The following is a 19,300-nucleotide window of genomic DNA, read 5'->3' as shown; positions in this document are numbered from 1 at the left end:
AGGTGACGTTCCATACGTGCATTTCAAGCCTTCGCGCATGTTGGAGGAAGAAAACAGAAGGGGGGGGGGAGTTGACTTTGGATGGAAGTGAAGTTGCTTTCACGCTCGGATTCTGGTTGCATTAAGAAGACCGGGGAAAAACTCATTGGACATGTGTTGCGGTATACTGTTATCAATGTGTTTCTCATGTTTACTTAATTTAAAACCAAACATCACTATTGGAGAGGAAATGCAGGCGCGCGTAGGAACGCATAACCTACAGTATACGCGCGTTTCAACTGAAATATTGGCAGACTCTTTTGGGAGAGCTTTGAAGCTTTCTTTACTCCCCTCCAAGAAAAACAATTAATCTCATATTCATTAAATGTACGCTACTACATGTGAACCAAACGACTGTTTTAAAAATATTCGCCAGACAAGTCAGCCGCAATTTAACAGACAAACAATATCCTACTGTGAAAAAAAAGTTAGAAACAGAGAACTAGGCATCACATTTTAGGTCTGCACTATATTTCAGACCTCCCCCTCCCACTTTCTTCATCTTACGACCAATGGAAGGAGGACGCTGGGCTTATGTTGTCAGGACGCCTGCCAATAAGTTTGATACCAACAAGGAAAAACACATACTGTAATACCCCAATAATACAGACAGGGTCAGGACGGGACCTCTCCAGTATTCTTGCGGTGTCTTGGTGTGTCTATGAAACAGAGGACTGATCACTCATCTCAGAGTCACACGATTTTCAAGACAGTACTCGAGTAGCGATTTCTTGAGTCAAACACTTGGCAGCCGTTACGGTAAGACATGATGTTTGTGACTTTAATACGTCTATTTAGGATAAATAGCCCTCCCAAAATGAGAAGATATATGTATTTAAGGTTGAATTAAAAATTAAAGTTGAATGCGTGTTGATGTTCGAAGGATATATGTAGACATACATATACTTACATTATCACAGTTTTTAATATTATGGGTTCAGTATGCATTTTCATTCGGTGGTAATTAAAGTAAGCAAAAGTAGCCTACTTAGTAACTTCATATTTGAAAGGCATGTGTTGAGTGCAAAATAATCATCGCACTTCGGATGTTGAAAACTCTGTCAAGGTTGCATGTAGCCTACTGGAAGTGTTTCTGTAGTTCAGTTTAAATTGGAGCAGGCAGCATGCATAGAACTACATTTGATCACACACACACACACACACACACACACACACACACACACACACACACACACACACACACACACACACACACACACACACACAGTACTTTCAGTGAACAGTTAAATATAGTTAAAAGGAATACAGTGTAACAACATCAGGTTCAATGCCAGAAATGGTTTCTCTTTTAGTGTCTAGGAATTTCCCACCAGTTATTAACTCTCTATAGCTTCTCTGATGTTCTGCTCCTGAGTATTTAATTTCCTTGTATAGCAGAATTATGGGTGTTCTAAAAGGATCTCAAGAGGGCTGGGTCCTTTTCATCATGTTTTATCCAAGTGCAGTGGTGAGCCATGCTATTCCCTGGACAGGAAGAGGTTTAAGCGCTCTGTGAAGAATGCAGCTCAGTTAATGGAAACCACACAGGCTTTTGAAAATTATATCTAGACTAATTAATTATCAGATTGCAGACACTGGTATTGATGGTCAAAAACGATATAGTGCACTGCAGCACAACTATGCACAGTTAAAACCCAACTATGATATTCAGAGATCTGTTTCCTGGAAATACCCCCCCACCCCCCTCTTCCCCATGTGTAATAGCTTTAAACCATAAGAACATTGATGTTCAGACGTGGCCAGTAACAACAAGGCAACAAGGTGACTGGAGGGAGCTGCAGGTTTTCAGACACTAACTAAACTGACAGAGCACTCTCTCTCTCCAGCTGTGCTTTGGCACTCTGTTACTTTTGACGGAATCTGGAGCTTAAAATGGCCCTGAACAAGGTCAAAGCCCTCCACTCCTCTACTCTCCTGTCCCCCAAAGCTGAGAACAAGGCACAAAGAACCTGTGTGCTCGCACATTCACTAGCAGCGAAGGTGAGGTCACCTAGTGTGATTCTCAGGGATTCCGGCTGAACAGCTGAGGGTGAAAGAGTAAAACACAACAGCAGAATATGTGCCAAGAGGTATGCCTTTCTTTTGGCCCAGCAAATGATTGAAGAGGTCCTCCACCTATGCTGATGAATTTACAGAGGAACAGCAACATTGGAGTAAACTAGAGTCAAGCTGATGGACACAAATGAAGGCATCAGCCAAAATAGCTCATTTGGACGGTGGATACTATGTGCCACTGCCCAGGAGGGTTGATGACATTGCCACTGTCTTATTATCTGTACCAGTAACCCCCAGTAGTCTCCGCCGCGTGGTCTTCTGCGGCATCATTTGTTTCTCCCCAGACGTGTGGCCACTATCTTTCACCCTTGTTTGTGCAGCTGAGGCATATTACACGTTCAGGGTGGCTGCACAAACAAATGTTCTTTTTGGAAAGGCTTGTTGCCGTCATTTCGTTTCGCAAATCTCATCAGTCACCTCTGGTGTTTATGCTTAAGCGCTCACCAGTCTGGTATGAGAGGCCGGAGATAAAGAGACCATGCCGTCTGCGGAGATTAGATTTGACCATGTTGGTATTTTATTGGTAGTTTTCCACTAAAATGGATTTGTTCCGAATGTGTGACCCGATTAATCATGGAGGTGGCTTATGGATGCTGTTGTCATGGGGATAAGTTTGGAGAACAATATCTGAGGGTACCTAACCCAACCAGTTAGAATGTTTTTCCACTTTTCTTCCTGGCCACACCATCATGTTCTTTTTGAGCCTTTCGTACAGCATGACACTGGGTAGCCCTCTGTAAGACAAAGTGGATTCGGTGTTTGTCAGCAATTAGATGCTTAAGAAGAAAATATTTAGCGTTTTTTTTTCTACGTATGAGTCTCTGTTTGCTTGATGTCAATAATTTACATAGGAAATTATTTTGTTTGGTCATCTCTCTGACTGCGAATCCTGATGAATTCCAAAGCCTGGTATGTCAGCATTAATGCCTCAACAATCAAACAAGTTCAAGCCAGGTTTAGGCCAAGGGTGTGATGCATTCTGGGCAAGCCTTCTGTTTATGTTTTTAGATTCTGATCACCCTCGCTGCAGTTTAATGACCTGAGACGAGGCATGACAGTCACCTGAGTTTCACTGAGCTTCATCTCTCATTAATGGACTGAAATGGAGGTGAATGACCTCAGGGCCGTGGAAGCCTGTGGATGTTTGCTGAAACAGGTGCTGTGGAGATGGGGCTTTCTAGACACTAGAGTTAACAAGTCATCACCGGCTACTCTCTACTCTCCAGATTTGCATTCCTCAAACGTTGTCCCAAAACTAGCATCTTCCAAAGAAAGCATGTGTGCACAGCACGCAGCAGAACCTCTTCCTACCCTATGGGACATCAGTGATAAAAACGCAGAGGATAAATATTTGATGTCTATTAGACTAATATTTCAATCTGTAGTTTAATGGGCACATAAACACTTTCAGTCTCATGTATGAGAATGGATATATTTGTCCATTTTCTGTGATTATGTGATTTCAGGATTATTAGGTTTACCTACTGATTCATTACAGATATTCACACAAAATATATTTATGTCCTGTGTTATAGTTACTGCAGAACAAAACATGTTATTTTGTAATGGTCCATTATTGCCAACATCAGCAGGTGATCAGTCTGCTTTCTTTGGCCCAGAAGAAAGTGTCTTTTGTTTAACAGGGTGACATCATTCATGTCCCCGTCTGTTAACTGGGCCCTGTTGACTCAAGGCCACTCCACACAGAGTTGACCAAACAAACACCAGAGCCCCCTAGTATACCCTGTGCAGTGTCAACTGATTAACAAGCAGTCTTTTCGTGTTATCACTGCGCTTTCAGAAGACGTGAACAAAGCAGTGTGTTGCTCAGCCGATAGTTCCAGCTAAAGACAATGAATTCATTTGAACAACAGAAACGTGTACACAGAACTGATCTACTTAATGGTGGAGCCCACATCTGGGTTTCTCTGAATGGGGACAGGCCTTCACAAAGGTGAGCAAAAGAATCTTACATCACCAATAGGCTTTTTCCTGCGAGGTAGTTTCACAGATAAAGCTACGTGGTACTCATATTCATATAGAGATAGTTTGACTTTTTTCTCCCTTTGGTCAAGTCAAGTCAAGCTTATTTACAGAATGTACAGAATGTTTCATACACAGATGTCTTTCAATGTGCTTTACATTAGCAAAAGCTAACAGTACTAGCAAATAAAAGTATAGAAGGGCAATAGTCAAAGAATAGTTTAAAAGGTAAAGATCATAATAAAAAAAGATTGCACAAGGTAGCATCATTTAAGAATAAAGAATGGTTTAAAAAGATAAAAGGCAGATTCAGAATTTGATGCTCAGTGTAGTTAGCAGAAGGCAGCTGAAAAGATTTTGGTCTTAAGTCTAAATTTAAAACTGGCTACAGTTGCGATCCGTTTTGATGTCATTGAAAGTTGGTCCCAGAGCTGAGCTGCATAGCAACTAAAAGCTGCTTCACCATGTTTAGAGGTTGAATAATAGTGGCCCCAAGATCGACCCCTGGGGAACACCACATATCAAGGACGTTGTTGTTTCTTGTAGATATGATTTGAGCCAGTTGATAACTGTGCCTGTAAATCCAATAGTCTGTGTAGTATAATAGTGTGATTAACAGTGTCAAATGCTGCACTAAGGTCCATAGCACTAGGACTGATGTTTTACATGAGTCTGTATTGAGGCATGATATTTGCAATGTGAAGGACATCTGCCGCTATAAGGTGAAAAACGGTTTTGAAGAAATTGGTAGGCAGGCAGAGTGTCAAAGCCACATGTGGAAGAGCTGAGATTCTGTACCATTATCAAGTTACCCTCTATTTGTAGCGTTTTGTTTTAGGCATGTATAAGATAGTGATAGGATAGCTTGAATATCCTCCTGCCAGTCCTTTGTCATGAAAAACTGTTCACAGCATCCACAGGGCCACATCTGACTGTTACTGTATTTTGAGCACTCTTAAGACCAATATTTTACATTACAGACAGGTTCTGTGATAAACCATGGCACCCACGCACAACTCTTAGAGAAACTGGTCAGAGTGAGATTTACTTGAAGGAGTGGCAAAGCTTTGTTCAAAGCATCTTGTCTGCTCCAACTCAGCGGGAAATGTCTGCTGAATGTTTACATTTTTTCCCTTGTACCTGACCTGCTCACGAATCCTTTGATTTGAAAGCTTAGAGCGGCTCGTAAATTAAAAGGAGCATTTTATTCCTAATACTCTCCATGTGTCCTTGATGCCTTTCACAGCATCCTTTCCTCCTTGAGTCCAGTCCGCAGAGGTTGGCCATCTTTTGTGAGAGTAAATAACATCATATACTTTTAAACCCTTTTCTCTCCCTCCAGATAGTTGCCTAGTTTAAATGTTCCAGGATGAGCTGGAATATGTGGTGCATCAGATTATATCGGTACTGAGAGCTCTTTGTAATATTTCCCAATGGTCTATGAAACTTAAATAGGTCTGCGAGATGGCTGGGATGATCACAGTCTCTCTCTCTCCCTCTGTCTCTCTTGTCTAAAACTGAACCCAGACTAAGCTGAATGGAGGGTTTCTGGTTTCGTTTAATAAGATGAAGGGGCAAATCAGATTGTTTTGATTAGAGAAAGCTGTGTTTGCGCTTTTTTAAAGGTAGGTCTGCTGAGAGCGTCGTGTTGGTGGGCGCCTATGGTTTCACTGTGTGATCTGGTCTTTCTACAATTTTTTTTCTTGTCTGTATGGAGGCAGTAGAATAAAGTGCTCTCACACATGTACACACGCCCACACACACACACACACACACACACACACACACACACACACACACACACGCACACACACAAACATACGCCCTAGGGCAACCAGTGGCGGATCTTCCAAAGAACATCAAGCTTCCTGAACACTAACCAGAAGCAGGCATGCAGTCCTGGCTGCCCTCTGCTGCAGCCCAACACAAAACATGAGTATCAGGGGAACACCGGCATATTTACACTGCTTTCCTCTCCTGTTCAGCTGCCTCTCTTAACAAGCTCTGGTCAAATGAGACAAGACGTGCAAACAGGCTGCACAATGAAGCAGTCAGAACAGATAAGGCCTCAAATGAGACAACAGAGAGGAGAGATTTAGCCCAGTCTCACCAGGACCAGACAGGCAGCCATCGGGTGCAGCTTTGGACATTGGTCAGTAAATGTATAGGCCTACAATATTACAGTAAAATATCATGTCCCTTATGTGCAATTGTATGGGGTTGCAGTAGTAGGAATAGTTTAGTGTGAGCTGTTATTAGCTAAAATCTTGTGCCGTTAATTTTGGTGTGTACTGTAAATGTAGCATGTTCTTCCACATTGTCTTCACAGACTTCTCTTTAGAGTGGATGACGTGGATTACATTATATGCCCTCAGGTCCCATGTTGGGTGAATGACATTGATTCGGGTGTTATCTGAGTATGGTCATTGGTCAGGTCTATAGACAGGAAGTGAGGAAAACAAGGTGTGTGAAGTCACTGTTTGTGAGCGCTGCTCCTTCCCTACACCACTGATGAGGGAGCGTGTGCGGGGAGGTGACATCAAACACACAGCTGTATTTACACAATCAGCCTCCTCCAATGGGAAACAGGCCGTTTCCTCGCCACGCACATGGAGTCCAGACTGCAGATGTGAGCGGCGTGTTGCGCGGTGCTGAATGGCCGGCTGATTACGGTGGCACTGTTTAATCTTTCGTTTAGATGCTGCTGAGTGAGACGCCAGGCAGATCGACGCTAGCGGCTCCAGGCGCAGCTCAGGCCGCAGCCTAATGGAGACGGAGTGCTGGAAGTGCTGCAGGATGGGGGTTAGGGCCGCGGGGAAGTGTGAAAACTGTTGTTGGCACACGGGGTGGGGGGGGGGGGCGGGTTGACTGGAAAAGTAACTAGGCTACTGCACCTCCCCCCCCCCACACACACACACACACACACAACCCACACATCCTACCTTGGCCTCAGACAGCGGAAACAGGCATGTTTTTGTACATTTCGACTGCTAGCAGGGGTGTCTGCGGGGGATTTGGGGAAGGTGTGGGGAGCACAAGGTCGGGAGGTGGTCTTGGGGCCCGTGTTTACACTGGTGGCATGGACTCTAAGACGGCACACTCACCATACTGCTGTACTCGCATGGAGTGTGGAGGTCACGTCTCAGTCCATGCATGCAAGTAGGGTGGCAAACTGAAATATACATATTGTTTACCTGAAAAGAAATAACACATAGAAATAATATTTTCCTGTCAAGACAATACATTTGTAGATTTTATGTTACAGTAACACATCAAACTTTCGTAACATTGCTATCAAAAGAGATGCCAGGGATGAAGCAAAAGATGGGGCTGTGTAGGGTTCATGTACTATTATTCAGTATCTCAGAAGGGCACTGCATAATATTGAAAGGCAGAAAGGAATTCAACATATATGGCAATATCTCAGTGGTGAGCGTTCCAGGTGTTAAGTCAAAGATACAGTTCATCCAGTTCAAATATTTTTTTTCCTGCAGAAAAGGCCCATCATAAAAAATGCCCACTGCTCATACAAAATACATTGACATATATAATTTATAACATACATGTATATGCACATACTTATTGTGGCGAATCAGCCCAAACATGGTCAATAACAAGGAGTAGAGGATTAGAGCACGTAAGCCCATTAAGATGGCCAGCTTACCAGTCGGGGTCATGACTTCTTAGCCCAATATACAGACAACATGCCATCTCATATGCTCTGCTGAGGTGAAATTGCTTCAGTGAGTTCCTAGACTCTCTGTTTCGCAGAGCTTTAATGTAAAGCATCCAATTATCCAGAGGAAAGCCTGGTCTGGTGATGAGGGGGTATGCCTTACAAGTTAATATGCTAGACAACGGAGAGGGTTATTGCAAAAGATCGGAGACCTGATGAGCCCTCTTGCACTGAACTATGGGAGACGCGGAGTCTACATCAAGTGCACCAAGACATTATTTATTCGTTTATATTAGACACAACTCGTGTATTAGGTCAAATTCCTACCGTCTTGTAGAGAAGAATTTAGGTTTGGAAATAAAAACGTTGATCTGCAGGAAATGCTTCTCTAAATGTCCTGATGTATGACTTGTAATTTATGAAAACGCACCTGTGTTCAGTCAGAGAGGCAGGGGTTTCTGGTGGGCCCTGTCCAAACAAGAGAGACTAAAACTGTACCCCCTCCCCCTCCCTCCCCCCTCCCCTCTCTCCTCTCTCTCTCTGACTTGGCTAGCAGAAAGATGGGGGACGTGCAGCTGGTGACAACGACCCGAATCTCCAAGACCAGTATGAGTCTGGGGAGATCCTCCCCCAGCAGCGACCCGCCAGCCTTCACCCTGCCGCCCCGCAACGCCCGCGTCAGCCCGGGGGGCACCGCGCGGCTGGACGGAAAGGTAAGAGGAGATGTTTTTGCTTTTGTCTCTTAACAGTTCCTCTTTGTGACGGGGCGGGACGGCTTCACCTCTCAGGAAAATATCCCAGGATTCCGTCAAGGAATGCAATGGGGGCTATATGTTTTGGGAGTGAGGGCTGAGTGCTGACGGGATCGTGGCGGAGCTGCCAAACACAGCTGTGAGCTGATGCACATGTGTGCGCGTACACGTGTGTGTGTGTTATTGTGCTGTGTGTGTATGTCGTTTTGTGTGTGTGTGTGTGTGTGTGTGTGTCGTTGTGTGTGTGTGTGTGTGTGTGTGTGTGTGTGTGTGTGTGTGTGTGTGCGCGTCCCACATTTGACTGCACAAGTGAGTGGAGGTGATGAAGTCGAGTCCTGTCTGAGCCCCCCGAGTGACCCGGCTCTCCCATCAGCAGGCGGGGAGGACAGCTGACGGGGGCCCTGACATGCAGCTGTGAGCCTCTCCTAGCGTAGCCTGTTGTCAGACTGCTCCTAGCGCACAGCACATCTCTGCTGACTTGCCATCTCATCATCTCCAGCCATCGAGCTCTTGACAGCATGTGCTCGCGCGGCGCCGCTTAGCGGAAGATGGATGGATGCTGTGGAAATTCCACAAAGCAATTCAAGAAGCTACACTGACCACGTCTCTAGGGTGGTCACAAGTAATCACTCAGACAGAAACCAGTTCTCCGAATCGTTAATCAGTATCTCTACCTGGAATACTTTGATGCTGTCTTCTGTGTCACACACACTGATGCAGGAATGAGTCTTCAGTTTATGTTTTGCCTTACCTGCATGTTAGCAATAGGGTTTGGATGGGGGGGGGGGGGGGGGGTCATTGAGTCTTTTAGCTCTGTGTGATTGGGAAAGTGCAGTGATTTAAACAAGCTGCTCGGATAAGCAGCCCCCATGCCCCCCCCCCCCATGTCAACTCAGGTTCACCTCGTCTGTAATTGTCCCCGAGGCCCCATTTATGTGTTTTGCCTCTCGTTAGCAGGAAATGCAAAAATAAGTTTTTCGTTCGGAATAATATCATCATAATGATACGATTTTTACAGCTTGCTTGGATGTACAAACAGTTTGGTAGAGCTTCCACAGAAAAACAGTTTCCACAGCATAAAATGTCACTATTGTATTCCCTCTGTGCTCATTTCAGACAGGAGCTATAAAAAAAAAAATTGAGAGAAATTCGAAAGCCCTCCTAACCCTTGGAGCAAACAACATGAGGTCCATTTTTATGACATCATGTCTTTTCTCCCCCATTTTTTTAGCCGTATATCTCCTCCACAATATTACCGCTTCAAAGTTTGGGTTCATCTAGCCGTGAGATTCGGACTAAGCTGGCTGCGGGCTGGGCCTTGTGGTATCCTACTGATACACAGTGGGTAGCACAGAGGAAATTGAAATAATAAATGCTGCTGTTAGACCTGCCGCTGAAGTCTGGAGCCAGGGAAATTGTTGGAGAGAGAGAGAGAGAGAGGGAGGGAGCGAGAAAGACACACACAGAGGCAGGCAGACAGAGAGAGAGAGAGAGAGAGAGAGAGAGAGAAAGATCTTGAACGTTGAGTAAGGAAGGGGGACCAGACTGGCTTTGTCTTTATTGCAGACGCTCTCTGTCAGGATCCATTGAGAACCAGACATGGAACCACAGTATTCACAGCGCATGTCCTTACAAGGCAGCTAGTGACAGAGGCTAAGGACTTTTGAAGAGGCTTTGTCAAGGTTGACAGACCATGTTTAACACCTATCATGAACCTCAATGCCCTGTTAAGTGCAGGAATCTACACATACTGCTTCCTAGACGTGTGTGACAGAATATCCTCCAACAGGACTGGCGCTAATGCAAGGGATTGCACCTACCTCAACAGGTTCCTCCACTGTAATGAAATTGGCTGGACCAAGCACACAAAGCAGGCACACTGTTTTTCTTATGTAATAGAACTGGTATGCAAGCGGCCGGCCAATAAAGACAAAGACTTGTTAGAAAAATCAGCAGAGCAGTTGTTTTTGGGAACATGGATGAGTGTGTGCACTTTGAAGTAAGAAAGATACTTAATTAATCACTTGCGTTGCTGTTTTTAAAGACATTTAAAGCAGTTCTGTCCATTTTTCAGCTGTTGCTACAGACATTCATTCACACCAAACTGAGTCTTGCTATGAGGCAAAAAAATACTCCATATGCTCTGACTCCACTCCCTTTTAGCTGAATGTAAATCACACAGCATTTGTACGAAAAAAAATCACACTGCACACAAGCACTACCTCTGCTGTGAAGCCAATTAAATCATTAAGCCTTTCCTGGAAAATGGAAACTTGGATGTTTGTCCTCCAGACAGACTGTTGAGCCCCCATTTTTTGGCACGTTAGAAGAATGGATAAATCTAGTATCATTTGCAAGTTTAGAACCTAGCCATCTGTATCCGTTCTTCACTTGACATTCTTCAGCCTCAGGCTGGCCCAAAAATAACATTGACTACAGATCCTTTGCTTTAGGTTTTCCTCACTTCTATTATGCTCTGTTGTCTTGGACTAAGCTGGCTTTAACTCTCAAACACATACACCCCGTCTCGTTTGCATCACTGGCTAGGCCAACACCCCGTCTCCCCGAAGGTAAACTGTTTTAAAAAATGGTAAGGGACTTGCAAATATGCATCGTTCTCGCTCTGTTTTCAATGTGGATTTACTGAGGCCTGAAGTGATTTAGCGGGGAGCGCTTGGCATGGCTGAGAGATCCGCTGGAGGAGGATGAGATGGCAAACAGCATCCCACTGCACGCTGCCTGAGCCGGCAGTGCTGAGAGACTGATCGGTGGAATGCTCCCTGATAGGGATTAAAATGCCTTTGCCTTGTGACTTTTTAGCTTCCTGCTGTACCTCATTTTTTTCCCTTTTCTTTTTCTTGGCCCCACTGTTTTTTTTCCCTCCTTTCTTTTTTTAGACCTTCTTGAGGAGACCGCTGCTTCAGCCTCAGTTCCATTTCACTGATTCCACATTATCAATGGACGGAAAAAAAACACCCTGATTTCAGATTTCGGGTTATGTAAACCTCAACCTTGGATTATGGATTTTTTTTCTATGCTGAGAAAGTACAACCAGAACTGTGGCAACAAGATTTAATGGCAGCCTGCAGTCTGTGTTACTAATATCCTCAGGTAGCACATCAGATGTGAGAACTTGAAGGCACCTAAATCCAATAAGAGGCCCTGGGGACCCCCCACATGCCCCGTGTGATTTATGAAACAGAGAAACCGGAGAAGTAGAGCTCCAGCAGGGCACTGCAGCTCCCTCTGCTCCCAGAGGAAGCCCTGGTGTCAGTAAGTATCTCCCTCTGTGCTCTAACACGACAGGAAGCATCACTCCCTCCATTCAGCATATACCCGGCACCAGCCTCTCAACACTAACACTCTGGCCCTGGTTTACTTGAGGTTAGCACATACAATGTTGACGCTAACGAGAAACAAACATCTGAGCTCTTTTGCTGGACCACAGAGATTTTTTTATTTTTTTTATTTTGTTCCTTGTTTCGGTCTTTTGAAAAGCACCGTCCTCATTACACCCGCTTGGAAAATCGTTTTGGACATGTACTTTTCTACGAGCGAAACCTTTAGCCTCTTGTAAATGAGAGGCTCGTGGTGTTAGGAGTGCAGCGCAGGCAGCCATGGGCAGGGGAAGACAGAGATTCCATCGGCGTGTCCCTCCGGAGAATCGTCTCCGCGAGTCTTTGTGGGATACAGATGTTAGTCTCAACCCCGGGGAGGTTGAAATGCAGTTGCAAGTAAAGCGTCAGATGGTTTGGACCAAAGCGTAGAGGCTTCTTTAGCAATCATTTCCCTCCTTTCCAAAGGCTCTGGACAGAGTTAGGACTATAATTGTTAGTCTCTGCTCTTTGCTGGGAAGAATAATGGAGCCGGCTGTGTTTTTTTTCTTCTCCTCTCTTCTGGTAGCCCGGATTGTTGTGTCAGGCTAAAGAAGCTAAAATGAGTCTCAGCAGAAGCCATGAACTTGGGCTTCTTCAAAAGACTGAGGAGCACACAAGAGGTGTGGGAAAAAACGTTGGTGGCTTTTTGAAAGACAAACTCTCTCTCTCTGCTCTGCAACTGTTGAAATGCACACATGCAAGACAGCGAGGCCCCTCTAAGATTTCAGCTGCCGCGGTTAATGTGAGCCGGAGGAGTCGGCCTCTCTCGGAGGCTTCACTCGTCGCTTCAGTCAGCCGGGCTCGAGTCTGCTGCAGATCTCCATCAGAAGTGCCGCGGCCCTAACTGGGCGCAGCCCTTTCCTGGCACTGTTGTTGTCACGCTCCACGGCCAGCCTCTCAATGGGTAGACGACGGTCCTTTGAGGATGAGGAATGCCTGCAGCGTGGAGGCGTTGCTCGCCTCCTCCACACCTCCCCTCTCTCTCTCTCTCTTGCCCTCCACCTCCCCCCCACCGCCTCCTCCCTCCACCCATCATCCCTCCGTTCCCCTGCACACCAGCCTCCTCTCTGTCTGCCTGCCTGTCTGTCTCATGCAACCTTTACATGGGCCTGCCAGAGGAAGAAATCCCTCTCTCTGGAGTGACGTATTACATAATTGCACACCGGTAGGAAAATATAGGAGGAGCAGTATATGTGTGTGTGTGTGTGTGTGTGTGTGTGTGTGAGGGAGAGGGAGGTAGGGAGGTCTGCATGCGAGCCCTGTGAAAGGTATGCTGTAGTGGACGGGAGGCCTGCTGGAGGCTGGAGGGGGGAGGTTATTGGAAGCAGATGTGGAGAGCTTGCTCCTCGTGTGTCCTCCGCTCCTCCTTGGCCACCGCTCACGCCGCACGGTCCTGTCATCTGCTCTGGACGGGCCATGTTTCATCCAGTATTGCCTTCCTCCACCGCTATAATTGCTTAATAGGATCAATTACCCAAAATGGCCAACTGTATGCGTGTGTGTGTGTGTGTGTGTGAGTGTTTTAGGTGACCGATGCCTCGACACACTGCAGTAGGTGACCATCATCCAGGGATTGGGATGTTCCAGGTGTCTCTGTTTGCAGAGCTTTTGGCAGTATGGTTTGATGGGGGTCAGTGAAGCCAGGAAAAAGTGATTCCGTGGTCATCACAGACAGGGGAATTTCATAGAGTCATTCCTATGACAATGGAATGTCTGCTTGGAGGACGAGCTGGCTCGGATGATCCCCAGATATGGGGATCCATGTGGGTATGTGGGTATATGTGACATCTGTAAGGCCCAGTGGTGAACAGGCAGACACTGTACAGGACTTCTTACACTTGCTGAAATCCTCCCTGTTGCCTTGCCTCGCCCTGTAAATCATTCTGCCATGGCCCTGACATAAAAGACTGCCATCACGGGCTGGAGGCCCTCAACTCTAAACCCAGTTGAGGAGATCAGAGAGGAGTCATGATTTATGTGTGCGAGCGCAGGTAGGGATATTTGGCCATGTTGTGTTCGCCGGTCTACGCAACAGGTAATTACTCCCAAAGAACCCTTGTCAGAGGAGACCCAGTTCAGCAGTAATCCTCCCCAGATGTCATTCTCCGCCGTTCTCGCTCGGGTACCGCCGCTTCCCCGCTGCAGCCCGGACCTGCAGAACTGTGCGCGCGAGCACCCCAAACCATTCAACCTCATGAAACATTCCCTCGCCGTAAACATCTATTTAAAGCAGTCGCGGCGCTGCCCAGAGGCTGCACATTATGACTGCTGTGTCACGGTCTAATAGCCCGACCGGTTTGAGTTTGGGAGTTGTAAAGGCTGTATCGATGGAGCTGATGTCAAAAGACAAAACATGTTGTGTTTGTTTGTGGATGTTGACAGAAAGACTGTTTGTATTTGTTTAGAGGGATTAAACAGTTTTTTCCTCGCTCTCTCCTAGGAGGCTGTAATGCTCTCCAGTGATAGTGCTGGGTTGGGAATGTTGATTGTCATGTCTGAGACCGGAGGTATGCATTCTTGCTGTGTGTGGCTTTGCTGTTTTTGTGTCTGCGCCGGGCCTGGGTTTGGGTTCGGAGCTGGCTGGCTCGTCTCGCCCTGGGTGGGTCGGCCGCCCTCCTCCTTCTGCAAGTGTCCAGTCGCCACCATTGTATTGCATCTGTTCTCTCCTCTCCTCTGGGGTTTAAAACAACACACGCACACCAACACAGAAACATGCCGAAAAAATCCACTGCTTTTGTTTTGCATCTGTTTTCTGCTTCGTGAAAAGAAGGGGACTCTGAGCATAAACAACCCTGTGTTTTTCATCCAGTCAGCATTTGAACTTAGTCGCTCCGGATTTTTGAGGTGGAGCGCTTGACCACAAGCTGCTAGGAGAAGGCGAAGCCTCGCCTGTAAGGTCTGTGGGAGACGAGTGAGTCCAGTGGCACTGTTTTCAGAGGAAATGCCAGTGTCTGTTTGATTTAATAAAAAACTTTAGAGCTAATATTGCTATTTTTGGGCATATCCAGTGGAGGACCTGCTGCTGTACTGCTGTATATCAAAGGTAATTCTTTTGATTGAGACTGAGAGAGGACAGTTTGACAAGCTGGAATGTGATTTAACTGATATAAAGCCATACTTTAGGTTGTGTCTGCCTCTCTCTCTCTCTCTCTCTCTCTCTCTCTCTCTCTTTCTCTCTCTCTTTTTTTTTGCCTTGGAATTTGCGATCCATATGGTATCAATCTATTGTCTATGAACTGTCGAGCCGTATTAATTTGTATTTCCAATCCAAAATTCGTAGCAGCTGCAGTGGTTAGCAATTTCCCCCTGGTCGGTTGTTTGGCTGTTAGTTTAAAAAGCAAGTTGTCTACGTGCGCATGCTGAATTGGGTCCCAGTGTGAGAACTCTTGAGTGTTTCTGCTCGTTTGGGTTTACCATGGTTGTCTTCCGAAATACAATGTTGAACTAACAAGGGAGGGGCGCAGGGGGGTGGGGGGTGGGGGGTGGATGTCGGGGGGTCAAGGAAAGAAGGGTTGGCATGACACCAGTGGAAAGAGGAGAGAAGAGGAGAGAAAGAGATTGCCCATATGGCGTCCTTATTAGCTATGGCCTCTGCTTGCAGATTTGTAATGCTTCAGAGACTTCAGAGGAAACAACCCGCGCATGGTGAGATTAGGGTAGTGACCTAGAACCGTGGAGAACTGTGGAGAATTGGGGGGGGGGGGGGGGGGGGGGGGGGGGGGACGCGAGGTCTTGTCTCCACCGGGACGCCGAGTGTGACAGCCATCACAGGAACATGATGAAGGTGTTCATCACGGCCCATTTGGGCCGAGACTCGTAGGTCTGTTGGTTGGTTTATTTTTCCTGTAAACTTACTGACCAGAGCGAGCGGGCCAGAGCGAGCGAGCCAGAATGGAGTCCTCACTCCGCAAAGGGTGGGGATCCGTGGGCACAGCGCCTGGCACAGGGACAGCTCTTTTTACTGAGGGAAAGTGAGTAGGAGGACTCTCTGAACACACATGAAAGTGCACCCAGAGAGGGTGGAAATTAGCGCTTGACAGAACGACCAGCGCTTATTAGCCTCATAGAGAAAAGAGAGCGTTGTTTATATGTAGGAAATGGGTTTTTTTTCTTCATGGCAGGGAAATGAACGGGGAAGTATCTTTGTGTCAGCGCCGCGCACACACAGCCACGCATCAATCAGCAGCGTGCCAGCGAGCGAAGAACAGCTTATCACTTTGTGCACGGGCAAATTGGGCATTGTTTGCAGTGTCAGATTATTCTGAGCGCTAATTATGTTTGGCCAAAAAGCGGGGCTCTCGCGGGCGCTGCTTTAATTATGGGCGAGGGATTCAGTCGCTTTCACACACCCACTGGGTTCCTGTAGAGACGCGGCGGAGATAATGAGATGAGTAATTGTTCCTTCATTAAAAAGTACTCCCCCCATCTCGCAAATCAAGTGCTGCAATTAGTGCGTGTGTGTGAGAGGGTGTTTTTCAGTGTGTGTGTGTGTGTGTGTGTGTGTGTGTGTGTGTGTGTGTGTGTGTGAGAGAGAGAGAGAGAGAGAGAGAGAGAGAGAGAGAGAGAGAGAGAGAGAGAGTGAGAGAGAGGGAGAGGGGCAGAGAGAGAGAGAGTTAGGGTTAAAGTGTGTCTGAGAGAGTAAGCAAACAAAAAGATTGAGCTGCATAGAGATAGAGGAGCACAGCCAAGATTGTTGTAGATGTGTGTGTGCAGGTGGGAAGCTTTCCAGGAACCACTACAGATAAAGCACTTGCGAAAATGTCTTTTGATCTTTTTTTATGTGTATTTATTTATGTGTGTGTGTGTGTGTGTGTAAGAATATATTTCTGAATGTGTCTAAAGATGTCCAAACACATGATTATGCTGCCAGGACTTGTTTGTGTGTGTACACCTGTGTGGAGTTGAGGTGTTGGTGAGGTGTTGTTCATACACATCTGGATTTGTGTATGTGGTGTATGTGATCACGCACATGAGGAGATACAAAATGAGTCAAATAAAATGTCTGTGTGTGTGTGTGTTTGTGTGTGTGTGTGTGTGTGTGTGTGTGTGTGTGTGTGTGTGTGCACCTGTGTGTGTAGGTGCGAGGGAACCCCGAGCCTCAGGTGTGCTGGTACAGGAATGGGCAGGCTGTAGTGGCGGGCGAGCGCCTCTCCATGGAGCAGAGCAGCCGCGGCACCTTCAGCCTGGTGGTGCAGAACGTCCAGGAGGACGACGCCGGACGCTACACGTGCGAGGCTGCGAACAGCGCCGGCAGCCGCCAGGTGACCGTCGAGATCATCGTGGAAGGTAACCCGTCGCCACCGTTACATGACCTGGGGCAGTCCAGATGGTTAATCGCACCGGACCGGACCCACATGGACGAGAAGAGCTGTCCTAGTTTCAAACATGAGGCCTCCAGATGAGAGGATTGGGCCGACCTCTTTTAAAAAAGCCACAGGAAGGGTTTAAATAGCCTCTAACAGCACAGTTAAAGTCAGTGAGGATCAAACTGGGGAAGCTCGCAACTTATGTAGAGTCATGCAAATCGTGTGAGGTTTGCTCAAGTTCATAGCCTTTAATGAGATTATTGCTATGCATTTTTGACTGTGGGTTTGTCGTTGTCATCGAATGGGGAGTTTAATAACTTGTCCTCATTTGAAGTTTGGCATTTGCACGACAGCAGCTTTTGAAAAGACTTTTACTGACTTTCACACGGAACTCATTACGGCAACCAAGGGCATAGTTGGAAAGCCAACATTTCCACTGCCCACATTTGAGGACGGGTGGGAAAAAACTATCCTTCCTGTTAGCGGCATCAGGAATTGGGCCTCCCTGTAGGTTTGCCATTCCTGAGCACGCAGGGTGCCACAGCTTCACCTTACCGTGTGCACCGAGGACGCTCTGGATAGTTGCATTACATTAAGCATGACAGAAGCCTGGCATGGTGTTTACCTTGAGAACTCATGGTAAACATCCACGTATAGCTAACATCTGCGCCGATTTACGAGGCCGTAAACAGCTACTTAAGCACCTCAAACTTACTAAACATAAACAGAAGCATATGGTGCACAGCATACATCCCACAACAAGTAGCCACACAGACATTTGGTTATGAACCATGGTTGGGGTAAAAACTACTGAAGTAATCACGAAAACATGTCAGTGCTGGAATAAAGGTGTTTTCTATTATACCTCAGGTAACGCAGCAAAGAAATATGGCCTTCCGGCAAGCAGTAGAACAACAGGGTAAGCATTCTGGGACATCTTCCTAAAAGCCAGCTTTGGTCTATTTGAATGTCAGTCGTAATGGGAAAACAGAGGGTTCTCAATGATTCATGCAGAGTTTTGATAGCTAATTTTCCTCATCATTTTGCTTGTTATGCGTTCTTGTTTTTATTTCCTCATTGTTGTATAAACTGCATACCGAAGGCTAAGTTGTTAACCACACGCTGCAGTCTCGTAGTGTTTGTCTGTTATGAAAAGGGTAGTTAGTGGCTATTAAAACACGCCGGGGGGACGAGAGACTGGGACGCTGGGACGTCTGACCGAATTCTTTCCCATGATCCCAGGGGTCGTTTCGGTGTCCCTGCCGTGGAGAGCCGGCCCAGCATCTGGGGGGAAAGCCCCCCCAAGTTTGTGACCAAGCCCTCACGCCTGTTCCTGCGGGTGGGACAGACGGGCAAGTTCTCGGCCAAGATCACCGGGCGTCCCCAACCACAGGTGGTGTGGCTCAAGGTGAGAGAGCAAGAGAGATAGAGAGAGAGAGAGAGATAGAGAGAGAGAGAGAGAGAGAGAGACAGTAAAAGAGAGCAAGAAAAACAGAGAGGGGTGAGGAACTGTCAAGGGGGAGGAAATAGATAGACAGACAGACAGACAGACAGACAGACAGGGTTAGGGGTTAAGGTTGGAATTAGGGTCAGGGGTTAGGGTTAAAGAGAGAGTGCATCCCCCTGCATCCGTGTCTCACTGTCTCTGCTCCCCCACAGGGAGATGAGGAGCTCCAGGCCTCCGGCCGCTACGGCATGTTCGAGAGGTCCGGAATCCACTTCCTGGAGATCCGCGACGCCTGCGCAGAGGACGCGGGGACGTACACCTGCTCCGTCTCCAACAGCGCCGGCAAGGCCATGGCTTCGGCCGAACTGAACGTTCAAGGTAGAGAACGCACTGTTACATGAGCTGCCTCGGAGCTGACAGCTAAGCTCTTTATCATTCGCTCAATCCTGCCCTGAACCAAACACAGTTGATCTAAGGATAATAAAATATGAGCCCTCGCACCCTCCCCAACCCTAGCGTTTATGTCTTGCCTTCCAATGTGAGCGCAGTGGAGTAGAACCTCTTATCTCGCATGCTAGGCATACCTTTGTAAAATGGGTTTGTTTTTCATTACAGGTTCAGGTACAGAGTCAAGCACGTAAGTC

General features: G+C 46.7%; 1 protein-coding gene across 1 annotated transcript in view; it reads left to right on the top strand.

Annotated features, from left to right (window-relative positions):
- Positions 1-626: 626 nt before the first annotated feature.
- LOC134077986 (myosin light chain kinase, smooth muscle-like) overlaps positions 627-19,300 on the top strand; it is a 23,644-nt gene continuing 4,970 nt past the window's right edge. The window contains exons 1-7 of the mRNA XM_062533617.1: positions 627-798; positions 8,331-8,487; positions 16,982-17,189; positions 18,080-18,128; positions 18,452-18,617; positions 18,869-19,034; positions 19,272-19,293. Of these exons, the coding sequence (XP_062389601.1) occupies positions 8,335-8,487; positions 16,982-17,189; positions 18,080-18,128; positions 18,452-18,617; positions 18,869-19,034; positions 19,272-19,293 (764 nt within the window). The 5' untranslated portion in view covers positions 627-798; positions 8,331-8,334. The remainder of the gene's footprint in view (positions 799-8,330; positions 8,488-16,981; positions 17,190-18,079; positions 18,129-18,451; positions 18,618-18,868; positions 19,035-19,271; positions 19,294-19,300) is intronic.

Source organism: Sardina pilchardus, chromosome 4 (genome assembly GCF_963854185.1).
Source record: "Sardina pilchardus chromosome 4, fSarPil1.1, whole genome shotgun sequence".
NCBI classification, from domain to species: Eukaryota; Metazoa; Chordata; class Actinopteri; order Clupeiformes; family Clupeidae; genus Sardina; species Sardina pilchardus.
This window is presented reverse-complemented; position numbering and strand designations above follow the sequence as displayed.